This window comes from Harpia harpyja, chromosome 4 (genome assembly GCF_026419915.1).
Source record: "Harpia harpyja isolate bHarHar1 chromosome 4, bHarHar1 primary haplotype, whole genome shotgun sequence".
Lineage (NCBI taxonomy): Eukaryota > Metazoa > Chordata > Aves > Accipitriformes > Accipitridae > Harpia > Harpia harpyja.
Window position 1 is genome coordinate 77,263,706 of NC_068943.1, and position 15,186 is coordinate 77,278,891.

At 34.7% G+C, this 15,186-nt stretch overlaps 1 protein-coding gene across 9 annotated transcripts in view; it reads left to right on the forward strand.

Moving 5' to 3' along the window:
* QKI (QKI, KH domain containing RNA binding) overlaps positions 1 to 12,345 on the forward strand; it is a 165,593-nt gene extending 153,248 nt beyond the window's left edge. For 2 of the 9 annotated variants that reach the window (XM_052784863.1, XM_052784866.1), the window contains 3 exons: positions 1,421 to 1,717; positions 4,386 to 4,460; positions 9,166 to 12,345. In XM_052784863.1, coding sequence (XP_052640823.1) covers positions 1,421 to 1,717; positions 4,386 to 4,460; positions 9,166 to 9,182 — 389 coding nt within the window. In that variant the 3' untranslated portion in view covers positions 9,183 to 12,345. Of the gene's footprint in view, positions 1 to 1,420; positions 1,718 to 3,620; positions 8,613 to 9,165 lie in introns of those variants that run through there. The other 7 variants (XM_052784865.1, XM_052784868.1, XM_052784867.1 and 4 more) reach the window with 5 other exon arrangements.
* The last annotated feature ends 2,841 nt before the right edge of the window (positions 12,346 to 15,186 follow it).

The following is a 15,186-nucleotide window of genomic DNA, read 5'->3' on the forward strand; positions in this document are numbered from 1 at the left end:
AGTTTGAGAGTGCTTACACCAGTGTAATTATTCTGATTTGAAAAGAGACATAAGCAAGGGTTTTTACCACTACAATGGTAGTGGTAAATCTTTCAGCCCTAATGAACACTGTAATATTTAAAGCTAGATCAGTTTTAAATATATTTTAGTCTCTAAATTATTGCAAATTTATGAGTAAAATAGCTTTCAGATTAGCTTAAATTGATGCAAGCTGTTGCATAGAAACCTTTATATTAATTTGAGCAATTTCTTTGTCTGATCTATTCCCATTGGTCTATTGTATCAGTATAAGTGGGAAGATGGATTTATTTTTTTCATTTTTGACTAGAGATTTCCACACTAATATTCACTTTTTGATAATAAGACAGTTTCACTGTTCGTGTTACGATTTTACTGAAAACTTGAGGCTGTAGAAGCCATACTAGTTTATTTCCACTTAAGAAAGGAAATGAAAATGTTTGAGAGTTGTTTTAATTACACATTCAGTCTGAGCACTTTTGTTTAAAAAATAAAAGTCATTAAAAAGCCACAGAAATCTCAAATCTGAAAAACTTCCACCATATTTTGTTTTCAGACCACCTGTAAGTTAATTAAATCAATGTGGATCAACCCTAGTGCATAGAAATCTATAAATTATATCCATTTAGAATTGACTGTTACCAGCTGATGTGTTAGTGTTTAACAAGTTGTTCATCTCGTGTGCCAACAGGCTTCAAATAGCATTTAATGAAATGTGCTAGCACTGTTTAAAAAAAACCCCAAAAGCACGTATTTTCTTTAACCCAAGCAAGGCCATAGTGAACTTCTGATACAACAGAAGTATTTTATTTTGGGGAATTTGATATGGAAATCACTTCTGAGTCTATTTTACTCATGCTGGAGTAGGAGAGGAGATGCATTGTGTTTCTAGGTCATTTTTAACTTGACTGATCCTGGAAATTGGAATTGTGTGTATGTTTAAATACATTTTTAAGATGTATAAAAACTGTAGACTCGTACGGCAGCTCTGCATAACTGAGTATCTGTGGACTCTATAGTTGCACTAAATTTTGTACTCTGTATTTGATTATGACAGTATTTTCCTTGTATCTCCTGCATGCATCTCAGTCTCATGTAGTCTTGATAGCATAAATGAAGAAATGTGGTCTAAATGGAGCTTTTGTGCTGTGTAACCTGTTTGAGAAATCTACCTCACTGTTTTACAATGGCTTTTTTATTTTGCATGTTCATACTTAATCACACTGGAAAATGGAAAGCTGTTTGCATTTGAATGGTGTGCTTTGGCACTGTGTGATCAGCGCATGTACTAATGATTTCCTTTTATTTTTCTTCTTTCCTACTTTTCCCCTTTTTTCCCATTCTTCCCACGTTTTGTACTGCTATCTCCATACTTTCCTCTGAATTTCTTTGCTTACTGTAGCAGCCCTTGCCTTTTCTCTTGCAGCAACAGCCCAGGCTCCAAGGATTATTACTGGGCCTGCGCCTGTTCTCCCACCAGCTGCCCTGCGTACTCCTACGCCAGCTGGCCCTACCATAATGCCTTTGATCAGACAAATACAAACCGCTGTCATGCCAAACGGAACTCCTCATCCCACCGCTGCAATAGTTCCACCTGGACCCGAAGCTGGTTTAATTTACACACCATATGAATACCCCTACACGCTGGCACCAGCTACGTCAATCCTTGAGTATCCTATTGAACCTAGTGGTGTATTAGGTAAGATCTTTGTACGTGGATGACATATTGCTTATCCTTTTATGATATTTGCAAGGTAGAGATCAGGGGGCTCAAAGAAAAAAATCCAAAGCAACGATCTTAGCTCAGGTATATCAAAACTGCTTAGGAAAACTGCTCAAATGGTGTAACTCTTCAACATTTTAAACATGTTTTGCACTATTAAATGTGTGTGTTTAGTATATTAATAAGGTTACTGAAAATAAAAATTTTCATGTTTCTGTGACACTAGATGGTGGATATATAGGCAAGAAAAAAAAATTAAGTAGAAGTTGACATCTATTATAAGTCATTTGGGCTCCCAGAAATACCAGATTTGTTTGTGCTCTCTTTAACGTAAATTAATTTCCAGTGATCTTTGGAAGAGAGAGCTTCCTATTTTGCTATACCTTTTTAGTAGCAAAACTGGAGAAAATGGAAAGGGTTTTTTTCAGTTTGGTGGAGTTTTTGCTGCTTTATTTAGTACACAACTGATACGTCTCTCCTCAGTGTCAGAAAGCTGTAAATCATTTTGTAAGCAGAAAATAATTTCAGTGAATAAATATAAAGCAAACTTAGTTCTGACCAAAGGATGGTACAATTAGCAACTTTACCAATGGCTTCTTTTATATACATTGGATTGAAATGTCCATCATTCCTAATATTTCAGACCATTGGCTTGCTGTGTGAAGGCGAGAATGATAAAGCAGCTGTGACAATTCGGTTAACTGGTCAATATGGAACAAGCAGTTTCAATAGTTTCTTCCTTCCCTACACTCTACAGAATCTAAATCATCTTTTCTCTTCAGTTCTTTCGGAATTGCATATGACCTTGGTGCTGCATAATGTTGATTTTATAGGACTTTGATCGTAGTGTGTTCAGTGGCAGTTATTGATTTACACAAATTCTAAACATCTCTAATGAACACTGGGCAATAAGGTTCAAAGTCAATATTTTGTTGAAAGTATTGCAAAAAATCAGTGTTGCGCGTGAAAAATACTTGTTGAGTTATCTGTATGTGTGCATGTTCCCACATTACATTTTGTACACTGAAAAAGAAAATGTATTTCAGACTTCTGCCTTTCAGGATTAGTGACTCAATAATAAAAATTTCAGTAGGACAAAAGGATGCAGTGGGTCTGTCTTTGAGCAGCCTGTGGTTGTTGTCTGTTGCCCCATAGCCAAAATTCAGTGAGCATATGATAATGTCATCATTTATTAATTTCCCACAAACATGCAAATATTTGCCGCAGCTCTTCCGCTCTCAATCTGTGAGTCCACTTGTGATACGTCGGGGGGTAAAGTCACAGTTACAGGCATCGTCAGAGTAGCTATGAGTTGCTGGTTAGTGGCAAACCCCTCTCCTGAATTCAGTTAATAGCAAGTAAAGAAATACATCATTGCATAGTAGTAATTTAATACAATGCAGGGAACTTTGATTTCATGTAGAATTTTCTATAAAGAGAGAGGAGGGGAAAGCTACTCCTAAAATGGCATCTGAAACCATTGCATACTTTTGGGCTTAGCTGAGAGCACAGGTATATTGCCCAAAACAGATCTCACCAAATAATCTTATTTATCTTTAATCTTATTTAAAAAAGACCACACTCCCACTTAGGTAGCATAGAATCAATAACTCAGTAATCTGCTCTATTATCTGAGCAGTTGTATACAGTTAATTGAATTAAATTAGGTTTTTGTTGTGTTTTATTTTGTAATGCATTCAGTCTCAGTAATAGTATGCTATATTTTGTCCATTTTTGTGGCGGACCTCTGAGATGTCTTAACATAATTCCGTTAAAAATGGCAGAGAAATGCGTCCCTATTAGTATTTTCGGGGATGTTGGTGTTGGGATCAAATTTTAGTTGGTGACTAACTTTTAATTCCCTTCCTTTTATCTTCAGGTATGGCTTTCCCAACGAAAGGCTAAGAATTCAAGAACGGTCTTAACTGATCCTTCATCAGATCTGAATTTTAACAAATGCTTAGTTTCAGCAGCCTTGAAAAAAGCTTGGCCTAGCAGTCAGTGACTTACTTGCACTTTTTTGCACATAGATTTAAAATAAAATAGTGCTATTAATTTGGATTAGCTCCTATTATTACAGAGTAGCTGTAATTTATGAGTGTATAGTAGTATACTGACTGCTAAGTGTTCTATATAGTGTTTGCTTTACTAATCACCTAATTCATTGCAGTTCATACTTATTGACTTAAAGTTTAAAATCACAATCTGTAGGCTTGAAGAATTGCTTTAAAACTTTTTTTTGTGGTAGAACTGGAAGTGATCTTAAGGTTAGCAAATAATTGTCAGTATTAAAAGATGGCATTATTTAAAATAGTCCTGCTGCAATAAAGGCACTTCAGTGAATATGTGACTAGTAAAGCTTAAATGTGCTTGGGTCTAATAGATTTCATGAAATACTGTAATTTTGGGATTGTAAATGAATGGATTAAACAGGTTAAGGCCAGGATGTTTAAAATAAATGCAATATTAATCTGCACAGATTCTTTTTAAGATTAAGATTTGAAACTACTGTGCCTTAACTTGTTGCTTTTCTTAAAATGAACTTTTGTAGTTAATGATCATTTAAATCCATTTTGATAAACCTGCTGTTAATGTTTTCTTTGAATGTGTTCTAACTTTGTCTTGGTAATTGCAATTTAACTAGGTGCGGTGGCTACTAAAGTTCGAAGGCACGATATGCGTGTCCATCCTTACCAAAGGATTGTGACCGCAGACCGAGGTTAGTTTAGTTCTGCAGTTCTTGTTTGTAAGAAGTGCTTTGAGTGTACATGAGATTTGCAACACCACAGCTGGTTAACCAAATACGCTCTTTTGACCCATTCATTATTTTTCTCAAAAATCTGAATAGCTAATATTTTAAAGCTTTGGGAATGCTTGCGGTTTTAAAAACATTTTGTAAACTTGGCTTTCCCAGCTCAATTAAATATATAAACTTTGTGATATATTTAATATAAATGCTATAACTGATTCCCTTTTAAAAACTATTTAAAGATCCATCTGCATCAGGAAACACTATGAATTCAGTGCTGCAATAATTAATTTGGTCGTGTTCCCCCCTCTTCCCCCAATTTGTTCTTTTAATTGGTGTGGAAATATCAGATTGGTGTTGCAAAATAAAATGAATGGATGGTTGCTTAATGAGAAAGAAGTAAAGGAATAAATGCCTCCTGTCTGTGTCTGGAGAAATCTGAAGATTTAGATTCCTTTTTTTCCAATAAACTTTTGAGCCACTGTACTGTATATTATGAGGAGGATGCATGTTCTCAGATACCTGACTGAATTCAGAAAGGTAAGGGCTGTGAAGATAATACTTCAAAAGTTGTTTGAGTTCGAATTACTAAGGGTGGGGGAAAGGAGGGCGTTTTGGTTTTTTTTGCCAAAATCTATTTCTTGGTATTTGCCTTTTGCTGCTAAAATGTGTAACCTGAAGGAGAAGCAACTTTTGAAGTCCTGTTGGTGAGATGACATCCAATATTTGGGCATCTCTCTTTAACCCTTGAATGGAAAGTAAATCTTCATTTTTCTCCTGTTCCTCAAGTGTAATGCCTTTGGACCCCTGAATGAAGTATTTAAGCTTATTGAGAAAAGTGATATTTTCGGTTTATTGACATTGGCTAGGAAGCAGTGTGTGGGCTGAATTCTTATCCCATCCCTGCTGCTGACTCACTGTGGGTTTCGGCAAGTCATTTAATCTCTCTATGTATGTTTTCCCATCTGTAAAATAAGGATAATAATACTTCCCTACCTCACAGGGGTGTTGTGGGGGTTCTTGTTTTGTACAGGGCTTTGAGGATGCAAAGCGTTATGTGCCAAGTATTATTATTCTGCTCTCATCAAAATCAGCGTTGTGCAGGCTTCCATGATATTGTAATATTCAAAAGCTAAATTCAGGTGACAGATTTGACATCTCCTAACATTGACTACACTTCACTTCTCACAACCTTCCATAAATTAACTACAAGAAACAATACAGATTTCAGTCAATACAGTAAAAAGGCCCCTCCTGGATATTTGCTATATTTATGTAACACTTTCATCTTTCATATGATCTTATGCTTTACAGAAAGTGTAAAGCTGATAACAAGACACTACTTAAGTTTTATAGAAGATTGCTTCTTCTTTTAAATCACCGCACACTATTTACAGCCCGTTGGCCTGTTCTCATTTCTTGAGAACTCTTCAATGGGCAACAGGGTATAGTCAGAATAAGGTTATAGCCCATGTTTACCAAAAAAAAAAGAGGGAAAAAAAGGAAATAGAAAAAAGCAAACAGAAAAGAAGATTAAAACCTATCTCTGTCAAGTGTAATGGGTGGTAAGGATTTGGTTGTCTTTGAAAGTTTGACCTGATGTTGCAAAAATGAGTTTTTGCTAATGGTCTTTCATGATCTGCAGTGGCAGTTTCAGGTGACAGGTGAGACTACCTTTTTGTTTAATTAGATATTTGCCTGAGACAGCTAGTAAATACACTGATAAAGCACGGGTCCGGGATGGGAGGGGGATACCAATTTGTAGTTTAAGTTCATCATTGTAGTGTTTACTCAACATAGATTTTAAATATTTTGCGAAGGGCCTAGATGTTTCACCTGGGTCACTTATAAGTAATTGAAATTAATTATTGGTATCATTTCACCTTCTTTTAAAATATAGCCATTTTCTGGTAATACAGTGTTAATCTCTAGCAGTATTGGAAGCCCACTGTCTTAAGTAGATAAATAAATACGGGTGGCTTATCTCCTGTGGAATAAGTCATGCATACCTCTCTCTTTTAGCATGAAAACCATGCTGATATTTCAGGAGAGTTATTTTAAAGTCTTATCTAAATAAACCCATTGTGTATTAAGAAACTTACACAAAGTTAATTTTACAACTGTACTTCATTGTATTTTGAATTTGAAATCCTAGATTATCGCTGCACAGATTTAACAGTTTCACAAAAGGTTTTGAAGAGAACTTTGTTCAGCAATAAAACAGTTTCTTTTAATGTGCTAAAATTGTGTCGTAGACTTAAAATACTATGAGTATTTATCATATTCACCTATTTGGTTTTTCTGCCACCAGTATACTTCTGTAGCTATAGCCATGAAAAACAATGTCAGCAAACCGAAATACTTTTTTTTTCAATGCAGAAACTTTTTTTTATATAGTTAAATGTCACTAAGTCTATATTTGCATTCATTGGGTCTAAAGTTTATTTTTAAATTCTAAATCAACTTTCAGATGACTTTGTAGTACTACTGCATTCACTTTTTAAGTAGGTTTTTATTCTTTGCATAGTGGTTTTTTTGTTTTGTTTTTTTTTAGAGATAAGCACTGCATTTAAAGCGAGAATCCCCAAATGTGTAAATGTTTTACTCTTACAACTAAGCATTTAGAATTGGTGAAGGGTTGAAAAATATATAGCTCATTTTAACTCAGAATAAACCCCCAGTTTATAAATAATACAAAATTGAATTTGATGCATATAACAGAGAGACTGACTGATTTAATTGTAATAAACTGTAAATGGTGTTGCACAGTTGACAAACCTGTGTGTACTGTAGAAGGCCAGAGACTTGGCAGAGGATGTATCACAGGTGTACTGGTATTTTTAAAAGGTAGCTTGCTTTGATTATAAACTCCACAAGAAATATTAATGCTAAGAATTTTCTTGAATGTTTTATCCAAACCAACTGTCACATAATTTATATATAAATTTTAATACCATTTAATCAAAATTGTAATCAGTATCAAAATGCTTTAAGAGTCTGTTTCTAGTATACCTGTAAAGTGGTGAGATTGTGCCACATAAAATATTTATTTTTATTTTTGTTTATTTTTGAAACAGCCGTTTTAATTTAAACAAATCCCACTTAGCATGATTCTGAAAAAATTCAGGGAGTATGTGGTCTCATTTACGTTACAGTAGCAATTTTTCGTAGTGTTATGAACTGTATCCTAAATGATAGGCCATTTTTATTACATGAAAGTAAATCAGCCCGCAAGAAAGATTGCTAAATCGATGCTATCTGTGAATATTACACCTACTGGACTTCATTTTATATAATGGCACAAATCTGACTTTGCACTGAATACCTTTCTCACTTTCATCTCCTCTGCCTTAGTCAAAATGGCAACAGTACAAAAACTTTATCAACCTCAGAATTTATTAGCTATAATTAAGCTGTTGAATAAGTCTTAAAAAAAATATAAAAAAAAAATCATACTACTGTTAAGTGGACCAAGTTTGGTGAAGGAGAATGTGAGAGAATGATTAAAGAAGGAACAGCTCAAGAACATTGGGAATGATAACTTTCCACTTGAGAACTTTTTTATGTTTTACTGTAATTTGTTTGTGGTTTTGGGTTTTATTTTTGTTTTGTTTTGGGTTTTTTGTTTTTGGTTTGTTTTTTGTTTTGTTTTGGTTTTTTTGCAAAAGAAAATAGTATTTACAGGTGGCTTCTTTTAAAATATAAAAATATAAAGCAGGAATGTATATGAAATGTCAGATTTTATTGTATTTGCAGAGTATTAGCTTTGAAAATGAATAAAGAGAGCTGTTTGTAGTTTTAAAATGCCTTATTAGTATCAATTAGATATTTTCTCTATTTTTTGATGTACTTAGAGCTTTTTAAGTATAGACTTTAAAATGGCAGGACTTTTACAGTGTTTACATGCAAGTGCATTTTATAAGTGTCCTATATGTGTAAAATAGTATTTTGAACGGGAAAATGCTGGCTAAAGTAGCAGGCTGAGCGTTTTCCTGGTTCCCACGATGATGCCTACGTTGCTAGACTACAGTTTAGTATTGCTTTGTATCATGAGGCCAAGAAATTCCATGTTGTTTGTAAATAGAATAAATGAAAGGCAATAAAAAATTTATTGAACAAAAACCCTTTGTTTGGCCCATAGTTTGTTGAACCAAATTGTTTCTCTAAGTCCAGAATTCCTTAGATGACTCCATTCTTTTAACAACCAGTTATTAATAATCACATCCATCATTAATAGTTGCTTTAATGCTTGCACCTGGGGAGGTACTAATGCTTAATAGCAGTCAGATACTGATGCTGTGCACTGACTGTTGTTACAGAAATCTTCTACCCAGTTCCAAAACTGTTCATCGTTTTTTGTTTTCCAATTTCCTTCATCGACTGCTACTAACCATTAGTCGTTAGTCGTATTTTATCTCTATTTCTCCTGTTAACCGGTTTTGTGGGAGCGGGCTTCTCCTTCACGTGTCCAAATCATGATGGAGGGCTGTCATGATTTTATTGCATTCTGTAGATGGTGTCGATCAGTATGTCAGAATTAAACATGCTTGTTTTTTTTATTAGTTGTGATTAGTTTTCATGTTGTCATTAAGCCGTCACTAGCTGGAACTAATCTCTTCTCTATCTTTTCTTTCTTTTTTTTGTTTTGTTTTTTTTTTTGTTTCTAACCACCCAGCCGCCACCGGCAACTAACCTATGACCTTCTGACCTCTGAACTCTTCACCCAATGATGACCTGACCATGCCTGCCTGCTGATCAGTTAACTGGTAAACGCCTTTGCTTGCCTGTCTTCAGTGCAGCGAGCTGGGGCACTTGTCCGTTCGTCTTACCATCTAACAAAACAGACAAAGAAATTGTTGTCCTCCAACTCCGCTTTTTGTTGTTCTCCTGTTTGGGTGAAAGTGGTTCTAGAACCTGCACTGAATAGTAGTAAAGCAATAAGGTCCAACTCATCCCTCCGCACTGATCATCCTCTAGTGTCCCGCCCCAAGCGAACGGTAAGGAGGCCTCGCATGAGATGGAGACAGATGTCCCTTAACTACCCGATGACAGAGGCAGTTACTGTGAGAGACTTCTAGGAATATTTTTCTTCTCAAAAAAAAAAAAAAAAAGAAAAAAAGAAAAAAAAAAAGAAGTCAAAGCTCTCTCTGAATGTACTGTGTGATGATGCATCATGCATGAACCTTTGGTCAGGGATGTCGTTGGGGAAGGGATTCCAAAAAGTATTCAAAATTTGATACGCTGTTTAGTCACTACCGGTGCCCTCAAAGGGCAGACGTTGCAGCCTTTTTTTCTATTGCCTGCCAAATTGGATGTTTTAAAGGAACGTGTGCCATGAAATGCAGATTACAATGACTTTTCAGAACTACGTTAATGCAGAGAACAAAACAGCAACACTATTAAAACAAAATCTGAGTTTAAATTATTTTAACCATATTTTAATCTCCTTGGAAGATTACATGAGAACAAGGTACATGCATTATGTGTCACATTACTGGGCAAACTGTTCAAATATTTTTTTTAAACCTCCCTGTATAGAAAAAATTTCATTAAGGATGTAAAAGCCATGCTTGCCTATTTGCTGTATACATGTAATGAAATTGTAGATAAAGTGTAGTGCATTGAAACAAAATGAACAAAAAAGTAGATACTTTTACTATACAAGGGTGCTGGTGCAGAAAAAAAAATATATTTTTGGAAATGTAGCATTTTATACTTTCAAGTGTTATAAAAAAAGAAAAAAAGAACAAAGAAACCCTTTATTTCATTAAATGATTTTTTCTGGTGGTTGTCAAGAAACAAAAGACCAAAAGAGCCTTTTAGTCTTTCTTTTTTATTTTTTAAGTATTGGAATAAGTCTAAAGAAAAGGAAGTGCCTTATTTTCTTCATGGTCATTTAGTCAAATGTCTTGTATAATCAGCTTCTCCCTCAGACAAGTTACTGCATGCCACTCAGTCGCCCAGTATGTGAAAGAAGCTGTGAGGAAAGACAAATGATGAGTTGACCATATTAATTACCTGATTTTTGCCATACTAGTGTGATGTGACTTTGCCAAAATCTCATTATGTAAAATATTTGCTAAGTTTTTGTCAAACCAGCCCATTTTTATTTCAACCACTCTACTTTTTAAATCATAGCAAATGCCGTACTTGTGCAATGTAAACCAAAGGGTTCTGTGATACAGACTGTCTCCTGCTAAATGAGACTGTCAACTGACAAATGTTTGTAGAGCTGGAAGTATGTAATTTTTGTTCAGGGATGGAGAAGAGATTTCTTGATTTTGGTTGGAATAAATATACATCAAATATAGTAGGCTTCAGCATCGCCCAGAAAACTGATGTTTTGTGGATAATGAAATGGGAAGTGCTTAGCTAGTTTTCAGTTATAGTCTCTGAGCATGTCCCCGGTTTTTGCAAGCAGCTCCTGCAGTGGCAAACAGCATGCAAGTTATTTATTTTCAGCTCTTCTTTGACTATTGTTACACCTGCCCGTTGGCTTTCATAAGATAAGATAAGCAGGAGGGGGACATCAGCAAATTGTTTGAAGTCCAGCTATGCTTTGTTTTTAACCGTTATTTCCACAAGATTCATATAGCTGGGCAATCGCAAGAGCTGAAGCTGTTGAACGCACAGTATTTAATTCTGAAAACATTAAGTATTAACTTTGTGTGGGGCTCAGTACTAAACTTGGCAAATATCAGGTGATAACTTTATTCCCCTCTTGTCAACTTATTCTCCTCCTGCAAATCTTCACAGCTTCCAAATGAAAGGTCAATAGTAAGCTAAGAGGGCTTACATTTTTAAGCACCTGCATGGTGACCTCATCTAACATCTTGTCTCACCTGGAAATAATTATCAGTTTATTTACTATGCAATAGACATTCATCCTTTCGTATTCAGCTAGCTTTTTGTTTATTGTGCCACCGGCTTTGTCTTCCTGTTACACATACAGTTGTGTTGATTTTACTTACAGTATATGCTGTGCCATTTTGATTTTATTTTGGTTGGTTGGTTGAATAAACTTGCGACACTCGAACATTTGAAGAGAGATTTGCTAAAACAATACCAGTATTTGATCCAGTTTCATCTCAACTATGATAAAACCTGGACATTTTAGATGTTTATCAAAGGTCTTTTACTGGGGGGGGGAGGGGAAGTGTATGAAATAGATGTGTGACATGTGAAAGTAATGTTTGCTCTGAACAAACTTCTGAAAACTTAGTTGACAAAATTTTGGATCAACTTAAAAAAAAAAAGCATGACTTTTGAAATCTCTGAATGCCTTGGTTCTCAGTATTATCATTCTTTAATGACTTTTTCTTTATTAAAATAAGTAGTTTTAAGACTTCTTTCTGACAGTATTATGTAATTTTTTTAGAGTGGGTAGATGGGAGTGTCGCTTGTATGTAACCGTACAGATGACATGTATTTGTCTATTCTTTATTATCTTAGTAGTTTCATGCTATGTATGTACCATAACCAACCTATTGCCTATGAGAAACATGTAAGATAATGTATTTACAGCCATTGTTACAAGTTTATAATGTATTTTTCTATCTTGTTTTATATGTATGTTATATAACATTCAAAAGAATTTTTTTCCTGATTGAGAAAAAAGGATACAAAATGCAAAACCCACAATTTTGATAACTGAAAAATTGCCAATTGTTTTGCAGTACTTTATTATATTGGGAGTGTTGTCTTTCTTGGGCTTTTAGTTAGCTACTGGATGAATACATTAGACATATTTGGGTTTTAGTTGGGTTTTTACATAGCTTGCATTTTAATTCTTTGGTTCTTTGCTGTTTCTATTAACCCATAGCATTATTTTAATAAATGTTATAATACCAACCTACTAACTCTGGACTATGTCTGTTTATTAACCATTACATGTTTAATTAAAATAAACAAATAAAGACGGAAGAATGTAAAGTCTTGAGTTACTGGACTAACCCTGAAGAACGTGACCACAGATAACACAATGTGACTTGTTTTTATGTTGTTTGTCGGCTGACATTCTGCACACTACTATTAAGTTGGCTTTGGTCATTCTGGCCTTTTACCTTGGGGAATAGGTGCCAGTAGAAATGGGAACAAAGTAGCATTTTTTGAGGCATTCTTCTTGTAGAGTCTTGCCACTTGCCTTTCAGCATCTGCATTACTAATTCCACACTTTCTTTTTCTTTCTCTAAAACAATTACTGTCGGCTCACAGCAAAAGAGCAAAGATGCCAGTGTATTGGTAAATTGTAATGGTGTACAGAAACCAGTTTGATTCTTTGTTGAACCATTCAGAGGTTGCAGTTATTCTCACAGTAATTGTGGTTTGTTGGTTTTGGCACCTGATTCACTGTTGCATCACGTGACGTTTCTAAGCACAAAATACTTCTAGATAGAATTACCGTACATCGAAATACAAAATCTGGGGGTTTTCCTTGCCAAAAGTGCCTCATTTTCTTCATGCCACACTATTTTTAAGGAACTTTTTTTTTTGTACTTCTGCTATAGTCTATCAGTGTTGCCTAGCTCAGGGGAGTACAATTTCTGTAAGCCAAAGGTCAAACTGGATCATTTCCTAATGACTGCAGAAAGTACAAAAATACACTTTTCACTAAATTACCAAGCAACAGCCATTTCAAATTCCAGGGCTGCCTTTATGTGATCTTTGTCCCTGTGGATGACTGTAGCAACATGAACGCAGGGAATTGAAATGGTGAAAATGCTGTTTTGAATGTACATCTATGCAAATGTTTTTACAGAAACGTTTCTCTTCCTTAAGGCTTCTGCTGTCTGAGGCTCCTTTACGTATGCCGGGTCATCCTCCTAGATTAGTAATCTTAAGTGGACAGTAATTACGGCTAATGTCGAGGGAGATCCTTGATGTTGATAAACTCTTCAGATATCGACAGTTTTTGTGAAAGCCCAGTTTCTTCCAGTAGATAGTAAAAATTCAGATGAGGAGTCTTTGTTCAAATGCTTTCTTTAATTTATTATGTTTCAAACTACATATCTTGAAATCCATGCGATATAAAACTTAAAAGTTCTCACAGTATTGGTAGTAATTAAAATACAATGCATCTTTATTTTATGGAGAAAAATAGTCGAGCTCTGATGAAGATGTTTGTTAGTTTTCTAATGGCATGTAGCTCTTTGTTTTACAAAAATGTATAGGTACAGCTGAAATATCAATGCATTTAGAATAGTTTTGCTAATAATTTTTAATTTAACAGATCATGAATATGTTGCTATCCTAAAAGTCAGCCACAGGCAGATGATAAAATAATCAGGCATTTACAACAGATAACATCAGGACCTTTGATTGGATAATGGCACAAGTGTCATTTCAGAGCCAATAATGTATATTCCTAAAGAATTTTATAAGAGGCACACATTTAAACTTGGTGAAATACTCTCTCCGGTTTAGGTGAAACTATTCAGATACTAAAAGATGAGTATTTTATATTGAAGAATACTTCTATTCCCAGAACTACTGCTTTTCTGTAATATTTTGTATTTTTATTAGATATGAACTAGTGTCATACTTTGTCCACAGTGCATTTTCATCTCATTCTTCATTATATGCAGTAGTGAAAGTTGCTGTAAGTTTTGAAGTACATTAAAGTTGAAGAACCGCAAAAAAAGAGGAAAACTCTTAAAATTTTATACTAATTATTGTTGTCCACCAAATGCATTTCTCAGTTTACCTAAGTGCCTGCCTGAAAATTTTAACTATTTTATACTTTGCCTGCCTATCGGAAAGAAGCAAGCTATTTTTAGAGGATGACTTCAATATTACTACATCACTGAAGCTAGGTTGTTCTTTTTCTTTATTATTATTCTGGGGTTAAATTGTCCTAACATTTGAAAGATCATACATTCAAGTCAATTAGACAGTTGCTCTTCCATCCAATAAAGTGGGATTTATCTTAGGATAAATCTGTTTCTTTTTTTTAGTAGGTCAGAATATGAAGTAAAACATCATAGGGCCTTTCAAAGTAAAATCTGAGCAATGCTATTCACTTCTTAAAAGTGAACTGTTGTACCAAAGTACAACAAATTTGGTTTCACAGAGAGTATTTTTTATTTGGTGTTACCAATCCAGAATATATTTCATAAAGATTCTTCAAGGACATCTTTCAAGTGTTTTTAATGAACATATGTTCACTGTATACTGACGATACTTTATTTGAACATATCATTAAAAAGTATGTCAAAAATCTGCATGTAACAAATGGTTTATTCCCAGATTGTACTCTGTGAGGGGGTCCACTAAAAAGTTCTCTGCCCTGAAAATGCAGGGAAACGTTGAAGCGTGTTGCCATCCATGAAGCAATTACTTTAACTTGGGGAAAGCATGAGTATACGAAACTTAATTCTTTATGTCTGGGTAAAAATAGCATTCATCATAAATAGCACATTGTACAGAATGGAATCTGAGTAACACATTCCTAGGGCTGAAAGCATGTAGTTGTTATTGGAATTTCTGTTTTGTTTTTAATATATTTGATATATTTTTCTAAAACACTATTAATGGAATACTGTCCAAATAACACATGAACCATAACATTAACACATGGTAATCAATGTTGAATCAAACTGGTTAACGAAAGTACAGTGCTCTTCCTTCTATGTGCCTGTGCACTAATTGCAGGTGGTATGGTTCTGCACAGGAGGTGGGTGTTAGGCACAGCAGGTTG